At 31.9% G+C, this 13638-nt stretch overlaps 1 protein-coding gene across 5 annotated transcripts in view; it reads left to right on the top strand.

Annotated features, from left to right (window-relative positions):
- The window catches only part of NCAM2 (neural cell adhesion molecule 2), a 290357-nt gene that overhangs the window by 184254 nt on the left and 92465 nt on the right, over positions 1-13638 (top strand). For all 5 annotated transcript variants that reach the window (XR_011098756.1, XM_068690047.1, XM_068690063.1 and 2 more), the window contains exon 9: positions 8410-8560. Coding sequence is in view for 4 of the 5 variants with exons in the window: in XM_068690047.1 (XP_068546148.1) it covers positions 8410-8560 (151 nt within the window). In the remaining variant the exon portion in view is untranslated. The remainder of the gene's footprint in view (positions 1-8409; positions 8561-13638) is intronic.

Below are 13638 nucleotides of genomic sequence, written 5' to 3'. Positions count from 1 at the left end.
TTGAAGTTATTTTTGCCTATTTTGTACTGCAGGCAGCTTAAAAGTGGTGTTTTTTTTTTCTTCTTTTTTTTTCTTTTTTTTGTTGATCTTTTTTTTTTTTTTCCTTCTCATTAGTTTCTTGATTATTTTCATTGGTTAGTTATTTAAAGTCACAAAGACACCTCCTCCAGTCCCAATTAAGATAAAGAGGTAACGTGTATTAGTTAGACATTTGCCATGGAAGGTGCACACAGCTAAGCAGAAATGAATTCAGGTAGTCACCTGATGACAAGGTAACTTGCTGTTTTAAGACTTGCAATCTTAAAGCAAACTGAACTCACCTCATACCAAGTCAACCCCTGGCAAGTCCTGAGACCATGCACTGCTGGATCCATACAGAGCCTTTACTAGTAATAGTGACATCATATTTACTGGGCTACAATGCCCACCTGGAGGAAAGCTGGGATCCTATTACTTGATGTTTCCATGTTCTTTTCACAGTTTTTTACCTGACCATGTGAGCTCTGTATGGGCAATTCAGCATAGTACGGTCGTATAGTTTAATCATACTAATTATTTCTATGGCTGAAGTAATATTCACTTAAGATTTGAATAGATCTGGACAGAAACAGGATGAGGTTGAAGTTTCTAATCTGAATAACCATACTTGTTGCTACATAAATCATATATATTTAATAATGATATCTTTTTTTCAAGTGAACTCTCTGGAGAAATCACTGGAGAATAAATTCTGGTAAATCACAGTATTTTGAGTCTGTGCTAGCAGATACCAATCCTAGACCAGTTCGTTATGAAGCTGCAAACATTTCTCAATCATTTTAAAGTTTTACAAAGCTGGGATATAATCACCTATGTGTCATTCTCGTTTAACCAAGGAATCAAATTGCAGTAAGGTTTCATTGCCTAAAATAAGAGAAAGTTGTATAGTAAAAAGCAGGAGGGGGAGCATTGCTTGTTTTTTTGTTTTGTTTTGTTTTTATTTAATATGACTACTGTGCTTGCTGGTCTCATTCCTGATGATTTTGCTGGTCTGAATCTGAGTCATCTGTTAATGGCACCATAGTTGCAATAGAATCAGATCAGTGACATTCTCAGGAATAACACCACTAAGTCTTTTAAATCAGTAAAATCAGAATTTGTAATTACGAAGTATATATGAAATTATGACAGATGTAATGTTTCTGTTATCCTTCTAAACATGTTTGTGATTGCTATTGTTATTTTTATGGCCAACACTAATGCATGTTTCCCTCTACAAGGTTTTATCATATGATGCTACATTTTTTGACATTAGTAATCATCAACAGTTTCTTTATTGTGATTTGCATTTTCAGTTGAAGTAATCTTGAATGGCTGATAATCGTATTTCCTCTGTTATTTTTCTTTCATACACTTCTGTGAGTAAAAGCCAACCAAGAAAAGAACTTCAGTTTTCTGTCTTATGTCTTAGTATGTGGTTTTGGTGTATCAGACATGCTGTGTCATCTCATTACTTAACAACGTAGGTTTGAAAGAAATGCCGTCATGAATCAAATATCAAATCATAATTTCTAAAAGTTATATGAAGCTTGCAAGAATACTTTATTATTTTTTTTTTGAGATTATACGTGCTGTTAACAACGTGCATAGAACCTGCTACAATTTTCAATATGATTTCTATGAGTAGCTGCTATGCCTGCAGATGAACAGAAAATCCAAACAACAGTATTTTTTCTTCAAGACAATTTTTTTGTGACTTTTCTGGTGTTACACTATATATCTACAAACAATGGGTTCTTCATTAATTTCATCCTTGTGGAAAGACAAATTTCTAGCCAATTCAGGAATTTGCAGCATGCTGAAATTAAATGAGCTGCAGCTCTAAAAGAATCACATGGTCTCCTATAAAAATCAATGAAGTCCAAGACACTACTGTAACATTATTCTGATTCATTGGACCTTAAGGCACGTAGCAATACTCTGGAATTTTCTGCTGTCTCCAACAGGTGCATGGATAGAATACATTTACCTGAAGAGAATGGGAAATATTGTGAATATACCATCCATAATCCAGAAGGGAGCTTCCATCAGCTTCTACACGATGATGGCTGTTGTGACCAACAGCCCTTTCTCATCATCAAAGGTAGATTTTCAGACTAGGAATTTCTGGTCACATATTTAATAGACTTCTGGAATTTTATCATCATTTAGTATCAGCATGTTAGGTTGTGAAAGGTCTTATCTTTCATGCTGCTTCAAGGAACAGTTTCACGTGCAATTATGATCTGCTTAAATATCACATAAAAGAAACGTCAGACTGAAGTACCTGTTTTGAAGTTTTCTTCCTGTGTGGATATCAACACAATCTGAAATCAGAAAGCTTCCTAAAATCTGTGATTCTTGAAATTCCAAAGATGATTCTGATAATCAGTATTTGTTTACATTCCATGACACATACTCAGAACACAACTAAGACAACAATGAGTTCTTGCTTTGGCAATTTGTGACTATTTGCTCTGAAGAAGGAAGAACTAGGCATAAAGTTAAAACTGATTCCTTTTTCTTTTTCCACTTCTTTTTCCCCTGTGTGTGGATCTTCTACCATGTACATCTACAGCAGCTCCTTTGAATTTGAACTGGAAAAAATCCTGCTGAAGTTTTTGCTGAAGTTATTTGCTCTCGGAATGACTGTTCTTGAGTCTGTTGTACCATGTTTTACAAAAGAAACAACGCTCTGAATTCTAAGCCACTATTCATCTTTTCTGTTGCTAACACATGCAGTCTGTGTCCAAAATAGCACTAAAGTACACAAGGTGTCAGAAGATATATTTGGTAACTATAGTGACAGGCAAAGCTGATGTGCAGTGGCATAGCCATGGAGAGTAATGGCACTTTGATCACAAACAAATCTTTAAAATTTAAAATAAAAAACAAACAAACAGGTGTTTCAACTTGTCTAGATTTTATATGCAGGATTTTTTTTTTGCTATCAGTCTTTCTCTTGGCCTTCAAGGGATGGTGTACTTCATCAGACAAACCATAAACTTTGTAGGAGGGAAGATAATCAACACAAAGTCACAGCTGCTTTAACCATCCAAGTAATATTATCTAAATCCAGCAACAAACAAGGCACCACTTTCTGCATCTGTTCTCACCTTCCACTCTTGCTTTCAGCTAGCTCAAAATGCACATTTTGGCAGCCATACAACTTCATCTCATTTGATGCTACAGTTCCTCAGTGGGCGTTGGAGAAATGGTTGATAAATCAAACTCAACCACTAATCACACCATTCACTTCTTCCCAAGTACAGCTTACTACAATTGAAAAAGAATGACAATTTCTAAGCATCATAATCAGCTAATTCTCCCCTTCTGAGAAATTATACCTTTTAAACTACGATGCCAATAGAATTGTGCAGATTGAACACTCTATGGTATCAGAATATGTTATCCTGTCCCAGAAGCTGCTCATATCTCTTTGTGGGTATTGTACTCTCATCACATTGCTATTCCCTCTAGCAATCATACCCTGAAAGCTGCATACCTCTTCTACATGTGGAACCCTTGAAATACATGGTTATCATCATTCTGGTATTACCTTGGGAGCTCTGGAACGTGGTTTTGAAGCTGTGCAGTGACCAGTCAGGTCCACATTAGCCAGTAAGGAGGTGGGGAATATTCATGTATGGAACTGTGGGTCGTGTCAGAAGTTCAGGAAGCACAAGCATCACAGAAAAAGTCAGGTAATAGAATACCATGTGCACCATGAAAATAGTTTAATATCAAATATATATATATTCTAAATATATATTTATTTTTATAGAATCTGTAAAATTAATCTCAAGTGATGAGATAGCTCCCATTTTATAATTACTGTATGATTTGTTTTGGGTTAAGCTATGTTTTCTTAGTAAGAATATTGCAAGTAAAGAGAGATTTCATCCCTTTTTTTTAATTTTCAGAAGTCATTTTTTATAGTTCAATATTGTCATTATTAATATTTTTTCTCAGAGACCTGTAAAGACAGAGAATTAGGTATTCAAAATATATAAGATGTTTAGGCTATTTTTTTTTGTTGTTCAAGGGATGGGTTTTATATGGATAAAGTCACAGATCCAGCTGTATTGTAAGCACAACTCTGTAAAAACCTCTGCTGAAGATCTTTCCTGTGTCTTCTAGCTCTGTGGTGGTCACAAGCTTGTAAAAAAACAAACAAGTATTGTTTTATGAATATTAAAACATTCTCCAAATAACAGTCATTGGAAAATATTTTGATTTCTGAGATTTTATTACGATTTCCAAAAAGCTGTAAAAAAAATAGAAAAAAAAATAAAAGTCTCACTTCCGGGACTATTTTTTTTCTCTCTCTCTCTTTTTTTTTTTTTTTTTTCTATAGCAGGTACAGTACACAGAACAGTCAATTAATTGAAATTACACTTCCAATGTCTTTACATGTAAGCAATTGTTAATAATACTTATGGATCTCTGTAGAGAAATATGTGTATCTGTATGGAACTGTGCTGATCATGTGTGTTTTTGAGAGTTCACTGATTATTCGTATTCTGCTATTGTACAGAGTAATTCAGTGAATCAACAGAAATCATGATTATTGAACCACAGAGGCTGTTCTGGTTGTCTGTGTTTTGTTTTGTTTTGTCTATTTTTTATATTCTTTAATGCTACTAGGAAATAAAAGCATGTGCACTTATTCTATCTAGCAGAAAACACCTTAGTATATATATTTGCATCTCTCCCACTACAGTATTTGAAAGGAAAAAAAGATTTTATCCCAATTCAGTAAGAGGCATTATTGTGTCAGGCAGACTTGAGAGTTACTAACATTATTCATTCATAGAGATTATATTTGTATTTTGACTTCTTACCAGTAGAAATTCCAATGGTGTTTTCCCAGTGTGGATCTCTACTTAGGACTACCGTGAACATGCAGTGTACTTCATTTTTCCATGTCACTTTCTCTGCCTCTTTCAGTTCTGGTCTGCTGCAGTGCCAGAATTGGTGCTAATGTGTTTTGTCCATACTCAGTGCAGGAGCAAATTAAGCCTCAGAAAGACATTACCAAGGGTTATCAAGTTCTGATGGTCACAGGCCCCAAGGTTAGGGCTGCCCCTCTGACATTGTGTATTTGCTGTTAAAAGTTGGATAAAAAGACTGACATTAGGGGTCAATACGAATGCAGATTTCTCCTTTGCCTATATATTCCAATTTTGCTAATGCCATTTAGAAATGCAGGAAAATATAACCAGTGTGGTTTCAGTTTTTGCTTAAGGCTAAAACTGTGTGTTATATTTTTGTTCCAGATTCTTCATTGCTCTTTGCAGTAGTCAACTTCTGTGTCTTTTCTCTGGTCTTTCCGAGCTGTGCTTCAGCATGATTGTACTGTTATGGTACCTTTTCTATAATCCTAATATGTATTTGGCTTATTTACCTACATTCCTGTTAACCAATTTATACGGTTGGAATGATATAATACAGACCTACTGGTATTGCTGAAATCCTAGTGACAATTCATCGTAGCCTCTTTTCTCTAGCATTTTTTATATGCGTGCGTTAATCTCTGTGATATTCTAGGAATCATGCCTAGGCATAGGAAAGTATTTCAAAATATGTGTATGTTTTTTAATTTTAATGGAATTTTCTTGGACTGTATTTGCACTCACTTTTGTTTTCTTTCATATTTTTTTTTGTTTTCAGGAATGTTAGCCTCACAGTATATTTTAATAAAGTATTTCAACATATTTACAGAAAAATGAATGGAATTGTAACCATTTAGTCTTGAATGCTTTGAGGTGTTATTGCAATGCATCTTCAGAGTAGGACCAGGAAACAGGACTTCCTTAACTGTTCATGAAGCCACAGGAGAATACATGTTCAGAGGAATGTAGCAGAAAATAGCTTGTTGCATATTTTTTATTATTTTATAAACAATTTTGAAGAGATCATTTTCAGACACCTTTGAAATAACTAGAAATTAATTTCAGTGAATATCAATGTTTTATGAGTCATGAAGTCAAATTATTTTATTGTTTACAATTTTTATGCATTTGTTTTTTTTTTTTTGACTTTGCATAACCTGAATAAACAAAAATACCTCACTTTTTTGAAATGAACCAAGCAGCTCTCTCAAAATGCTTCTTAACGTGTATTTCATGTTGATGTGGTTATCAAAAACCTCCTATCTTTCTGAGTATTCATTAGGTTTTATTTTCTCTAGTAAGAGAAAAAAAATATTTTCCCTAAGATTTAATAGTTTACACTATTTAATATTTTTCAGTATTCAAATATTCGTATTTGAATAAAATATGTTTTCTTATACATGAGAAAGTTATTCTGGGTACAGACCAAATGTCTACATAGCAAAGTTATTTTATATTATAAAATATTAGAAATATAACTATATTAGAAAATAATTGCATAAACTGAAACAAGAAAGTGAATCTACTGGAATAGTTATTTAATTTTAAGGATCTTTGTGAGTCTCTTTATTTTTTTTCTTAACATCAGGTAACACTTATATCTCTTCTTTGGAAAGTATGGAGTTAATTATAGTGAATATATAGTGAATTAGAGAATTTGCTATTAGTGTTGAACCAATAGACAACCAATAACAACTTTGTTGTTATCCAAGTAGTATTGTATCTATGACTCAGTCACAGGTTGTTTTAGCATATCTATTTTCACAATTTAAAATGTGAGTTCTAGGAGAAATATTTCTAACAAAAGTAAAATCAGAAAATGGCTGAAGTATATGTACACTTTAAGTATGAATAAAGTAGATTTACAGTTGTAAATGTAGATAAAGTTTTTTTTAAAAAACAAATAATCAGTAATTAAATAATAGTGATATGAACTATGCCATGCAAAGTGCTTGTAAAATATATAGAGATTAGAAAACTTTTGTTTTGTTTTGTTTTCAATAAATTGCATTTTAATTATACCAAGAAATCCCCCCCCCAAATTGTTACATTCAGTATTGCAGTAGTATAGCATGTTTACTAGTAACGTCATATTTTTGTTCTTTCATCTTTTAAAGGTAAAATGAAAGCAGAATTTTCATCATTAGGAATGATAAAAGAGATGGGTGATCTTACTAATTTTTATCAATCCTGAGGAATTTAGATTTTCTCCTGCATTAGGATTTCATACCTTTAGTTATGAAATAACTAAACCTAACTTTACTCTATGCCGTGTGATTTTCACAGGAAACAAAATTCAGTGTCTTTGGACTCTAATGTGGGATACTCCTCCTTCATAGAAATCTGATATACTTTATATGACAGCTTTATTTTGAATATTTTAAATCTAAATTGTATGCATTTTTTCTTGCATTCAGTGAGGTAACAATTTGTATATTTGTGAATGTATATATTTATAGGATTGAACATAAAAGTATGCTTCAAGTTTAAATGCAATACAAATAAATAGTTACGGTTTTTCCCTCTTTTCTTCACCTTCCTCAATAATGAAGGTAGGTAAACATCACTATTTTGTATCAACATTTTTTTTTCTATAATGAAAGAAAAAAATAAATGAAAAAGAAGCTATATTTCCCAAAGCTACAAAACAAGTAAACACAGAGCCAGATTAAAAATAACTGTCTATTTTTTTTTTCCCTCAGGTATACTACTCCATGGAGTTGTAGTGTCAAACAGTAGAGTTTTTTAAACTGTTTTATTTAGTTTTCCCTCCTCTTTTATGCTCTTGAAAGACAAATAGGTTTGGGTCGGGACGTGGGGAGCCAAGGATTTTTATCAAGTTGATAAATACAAAATTTGTCTTCTAGAAAAAGAGAAGCTGGTATTCATTTTTCAGCCCCACCTTCTTCCATGCAATCACATGTAAATGAAATCCAGAAATTCGAGTTGTATTTATGAATCATGATTTTTTTTTTTTTAACAATGTTGAGCTTCTGTCAAGAAAATATGAGTAATGAAAATAAGAAATCCATGACTGGATTTGTATTTTGATCATAGTGTTGGGGGATATTTCTGTTGAGTTTCACAGTTGCACTTTAAGGTCAAGAGAGACAATGCCAACTGTGATACTATGAATTTACATATGTATTTTCATTAACTGCAGCATCATAGCAAAATAAATGAGGTAATAAACAGGTTTTGAGTATGTCACTCATTGTGCCAGTCATAAATTGATAAATGTGGTGGTTTGCCTTGACAGTGTTCCTTTAAGCATGTACTTATTCACATGATTATAGTGCCTCAAAATAGAACGTTTTTTTCTATATATTTTTAATTCATTTGACAAATTTAGAAATTGCTTAGCTGTTAGTAATAACTTCACCACAGGTGAAGAGATGCTTTCAGTCATACTTATCAGTGGTGTTTAATATATAAAACATACTTAAATATACATATATGTATAAAACCTTTCTTTTTCCTGAATCAATGTAAACAGAGCCCAGATGGCCGTATAGAAGTCAAAGGGCAGCATGGAAAATCGTCACTGCATATTAAAGATGTGAAGTTGTCAGATTCAGGGAGATATGACTGTGAAGCTGCAAGTAGAATTGGTGGGCACCAAAAGAGCATGTACCTTGATATTGAATGTAAGTTCTAATATTTTGTTTCTCTTTAAAATTTGTTTTAAAAGAAAAAAAAGTACATTCTTAATGGAAGGTCAGTTGTTCCTGGTAATTCATGTTTAAACTTGCAAAATTTAAGAAAGTGTGTTCTTAGTAGTAGTTAGTAATGCTGAATTCTGTGGAGGGATCCTGACTTTTTTTTTAAGTTGACATGACCCTCGTCAGTGATTTATGCACAAAAGGATTTCATCTCAGATCTGTGATGTTACCCACTTATTTAAGGCTAAACTTAATAACTACAAATTGGCTAAACTTAATATCTTCACATCTTTGGTCTGGTGGAGCCTGCTCTGGATGGAAAGTATACACTGGGATAAGGTAAAGACTGATTTGAGCAACAACTCAGACTTAAGCTGAAACTTCCAAGATGCAACAAAGTTTTTTTTGTTTTTTTTGGGGTTGCTTTTTATTTTTTTTCTCCTACTTCTTTTACTTAATAATGCTCCTCCAGATATCAAGCCCTTGTTATATGTCCTCATGGAGCTGGAGTTCACAAGTTTGTGACAATTTCATTTGGTTAGACTGCTTTGTGGACAGGTTGCTTTATTCAAAACTCTTGATTTTTATCCAGGAGCAAATTAGATTATTTTTGTTCAGAGAAGAGTCTGATGCTTTAGAAGCCATTTATATGAGAGGATATAAATTTCAAATACAGAAAAATTCAGTGTTAAATTGTCTCTTCAAACACCCTTTTGTTCAAACTTCTAAAGCAAAGGTCTAGAAAAAAAAAAAAAAAAAAAAGAAAACCAAAAATCATTATTCTATTTTGCTAGAAATTTACAGGATATATTTATTTTGCTTTTTCCAGAATAGCTTCAGTGAGCCTGTTTGAGCTTCAGAGTGAAAAAAAAAAAAAAAAAAAAAAAAAGACCAACAGAAAGGTTGCATGAAAAGTATTTGATTGAATGGTTACATGAATGGTTACACTGAATTGAAGGAGTGTCTTTCCACTGAAATGGGATAGACATTGGATACAGAGATAAGTAATGATTTCAGACTGTCAACTGAGTAATGTCTTGAGGAGTTTTGAAAGTGACTCCAGTTTACAGTTGCATGTTCCATCGTTTTCGCAGGAAAACAATGGATGTTGATATAGGAAATAAATATGAAAGGAAAACAAGAAAATTTCAAAGTTCTAACTGGATTTTAAAAATGCAATGATTTGCCAACCCAGAAGGCCTAAGAAATACAGTGTTCATTAATAGCTTTAACATAGCTGTTTTTCAATAAATAGACATTTGAAGGAATTTGAAACTTTGCAAAATAATTTGCAAAAACTCTTTTGGGAGCATATTTAAAATATTTTTTCTTTAATGAAACTCTTTAATGACACTTACTTGGTGTGCTGATAATTATTTATTTTATATATATTAAAAGAAAAAAATATTTTACTAGATAAAAATTGAATTGCAGTGAAGCTCCTTCAAAATATCTCAAAAATTCCAAGTTGTATCCTACTGTATGCATAAAATAACATGAAAAAAAATGTTAATTAAGGTTATGTAGCTTTTATGCTTTAAAATTCAATATTGTTTTTTTTTTTTTTTTTTTTTTGGTACTAACAAGGGAGATATAGGATGTGTCACAATTTATGAAATATTACCAAAATACATAGAAAAAGTCATTAGCAGAACAGAATTCATATTAAAGTCCATAACAAAAATTCTGGATTGATAGAATGAATTGATGTCATCACCTTTCAGGGTGAAATTTTTGTACATAATGCTATGAATTTAAAAGTAATATATTCCAATTGAGTTAATGTGAATTGTGTGGCAGGCTTAATTTGTAATATGTTGAACAATCAAAAATATGAACAATCAAATACATGTATGTGAAAATGGATTATCATATTGTTTTTAATTATGTATTTATGCCTCAGTAGATATACTTTTTATGCAACTTAAAAGTTTTTACAGTTCAGAATTCTTCTGATAAAGTGTTTTTTTAAACACAGAAATATTATTCTATTATCATATAGATGACACATTGTAATGATGATTTTTAATGTATAACACAATATTTTTATTTAACATAAAATTTTGAAATGTCTAAAACCAGAATTTTCATTTCTTGAAGTTTTAACTGTGATTGAAGTTTCAACCAAATATTCAAAGAACATCTGTGCTGGAAAAAATAGAACAGTTTTTTAATTTGCATTGGAAATAACTTTATACCCTTACATGAACTCCAATTGTATCCTGTTTGTCCTGCCCAGGCAACAAAACACTTGTGTAATGATAATTTCTGTCCTTTAAAATAGTGTACTCAGAGGAAATTGTCTTCATTATGGCCTCATCCCTCATCAATCTAGTTTCTGTGATAAATTTCTATGATGAAACAGTCTCGATAAAATAATCTATTAGTACTTTCTTACCACTGTTTCCATACAAGGCTGTGTTGTCTTAAATATTAGAAGTGCTTTTCTGAACTATAAGTACTTTTTTTTTTTTTTTGGTAGCAAGTGTCATAGTTATCATAGTATCATTCTGGCTATTTCATTTCATAAGTTGCAGGTTAGAGACTTTCACTAAAAGATACATGTTCAAAAACTAAACGATTGGTATTCAGAGCAAAATGGGAAAAGAGAGGGTAGTTGTATGAGATTCTGTGAAGTTGGTATCAAATAAATGTTTTGACTCCCTATGTATTATTCTCCTAGTGACCTTTTTTGAGCATATTAACTGTAAATACAAATGTTGCTATCAGGGTTGTTTATACTTTTTTTTCCAAACATTCATTTACCAAATTGCAGATTTGAAAAATCTTCAAAATACTGTAATTTTAATGATTTTGGTTTTATTCTCTTCAAACCTATTTTTGAGAAGGATTTTTTTTTAAGTATGGCTAACTCTTTGCATAATCACTAGTGGGCCATTTTAGCAGAATTTTTATTATTTAATAGTATTCTAGCATTAGCCTCAATAACTATTTTAAAATTTAAATATAAATAAATAAGCAAGATCTAATTTTACATATTGTTCCATAGCTCCTAGATACAGCTAACCAATCCACCTAGTACCATTCTATAAGCACAAGTACACACAAGCACAGTAGTCTTTTTTATAGGTTTTTAATACCTTTGCTAGTTTATGTAGTCAGGAGAGGAGAATGTTGCTGTCACATTTTCAAATGGCAGTGCAGTCAAACAGGACTAATTGAGGCACAAGGTGCCCTGGTGTCACTGTCTCATGCTTTTACTTACTGACCTCTATCTGAGACTTAAACTGACAGCAAGATTGCACAGTTTTTGTATTTTATCCTTGTTCTCTGTTGGGGTTGCTTTTGATGATAAGAGCAGTTCGCCAGGACAGGAAGAGATTATCAGTTTGATACCGTTCAGGCATGGTTAACCCAGCCTTTAATCTGAAATAAATGTTAGACAGACATAAATTGCTGAGTTGTCAGAGTCACTTAAAAGGATTTCTTTCTACAAAGTCTTTTTTTTTTGTTTAGTTATGTTTAGTTTTCCTTGTATTTACAATTAAAAAAAAAAAAAAACTTAAGTACAAGAAAAAGAAGATAAAATTATTATTTACTAATAGATATCAATAACTGCAAGTTTTGGTTATACATATGAAGCCTAGTTTATATTGTATATTTATTATTATTATTAATAAATGCCATTGTTTATTAATGTACTGCTAACTGAATCAACTGATTGAAAAGTTGGCATATATGATGTATACTAGGTATTGGGTATTAAGATGTGTTTGTAGCAATTAGCTACAATTTCTCATAGATAGCTTTTTTTTTTTTAATAAAAACATGATAGAAATAGATACAAAAATACATAAAGCAAGACGTATTCTAATAATGATGAGGTTTTCAGAAAGGCCTGAGGAGGTACAATATACAAATCCTAGTGAGTTACAAAATGATTGTACCTACAATATGATCAGATGCCTTTCAAAGTCACAGTTTTCGTATGCAAATGTTTACATTTCTATATGGTACCACTGTGTTTTTAAAGAGATATATTTGTTCTGAAACTAAATGCAAAATGCGAAGATAATACAAAAAAAAAAAATACAGACCTAATTAAAAGAAGAAAAACTCTGATGAGAGAACACATTATTTCTTGTGTGTATTTCTACAAATTATTTACTGCAGTGATTAGAATTGAAGAACTTAAAAATAATAATAATTTTGACTTACTGGATATAACAGGTCATCTTTCTTCAAGGTATTATTTTCAGTAACGTTGTCCTGATACCTGCTTCATCACTATACATGAAGATTAGTGTCGTGGGCTGTAATAGGCCATCACAAGCATTATTACATTTGGTAATATTTTTGGCATTTTTGTATGAGACCAGCCACAAGAGTGGTTGACAAATATGACTTCTTAGAAAGCAGTTTTTGGAATTTAAGTAATTTAAAGTTTCTTCCAAAAATTACAAGATTTTCTTACTACCAATTTGTGTCCAAACATGAGTTTTGTAGTTATATTCCTTATTAATTAGCAACATTATTTCAGTGCTACCAAAAAAGTCATGTCGCATACGCAGCATAGTATTATCTTTAAATAAACTTGTACAGTATTTATTATACTACTCAACTTGATAGTATTCAACTTCCTCAATTAGAAATCAATCTCATTACTGTTACAGTATCCAGCTTGTCTTTATGAATAGTCCTCTAGGTCTTTATGAATAGTCCTCTAGGTCTTTCCACTTTGTTATGTTAGTCATCTGCTTAGCACTGCAGTTAATGCACATGCTTTGGATTCATGCTGTTCATTTTATACCTTTGCAAAGACACAGAATTACTTAAAAGCAGATTGAACAATTTGAACCACAAAGTCTACCTAATGTCAAGGAAAGAAGGCTTTGAATTAGTGAAGATAATGCTACTGTGGGCAGTTACGTCACAAATGTTGTAGCCAATTTGATTCCAAATAGAATTCCAACTACCTATTGCTATCGTGAATTCTGAAAAATGTTCGTACTTTGTATTCAGTTTCTTTTAAAAGAAGTCAGTGTAGGAACAGCCCACAACTATTCCCATAATCACTGAATGTTTGAGGTTGGAAGGGATTA

This window comes from Anas acuta, chromosome 1 (genome assembly GCF_963932015.1).
Source record: "Anas acuta chromosome 1, bAnaAcu1.1, whole genome shotgun sequence".
Taxonomy (NCBI): domain Eukaryota; kingdom Metazoa; phylum Chordata; class Aves; order Anseriformes; family Anatidae; genus Anas; species Anas acuta.
Note: the sequence above shows the minus strand (reverse complement) of the source record. Positions and strands in the feature narration are given on the sequence as shown.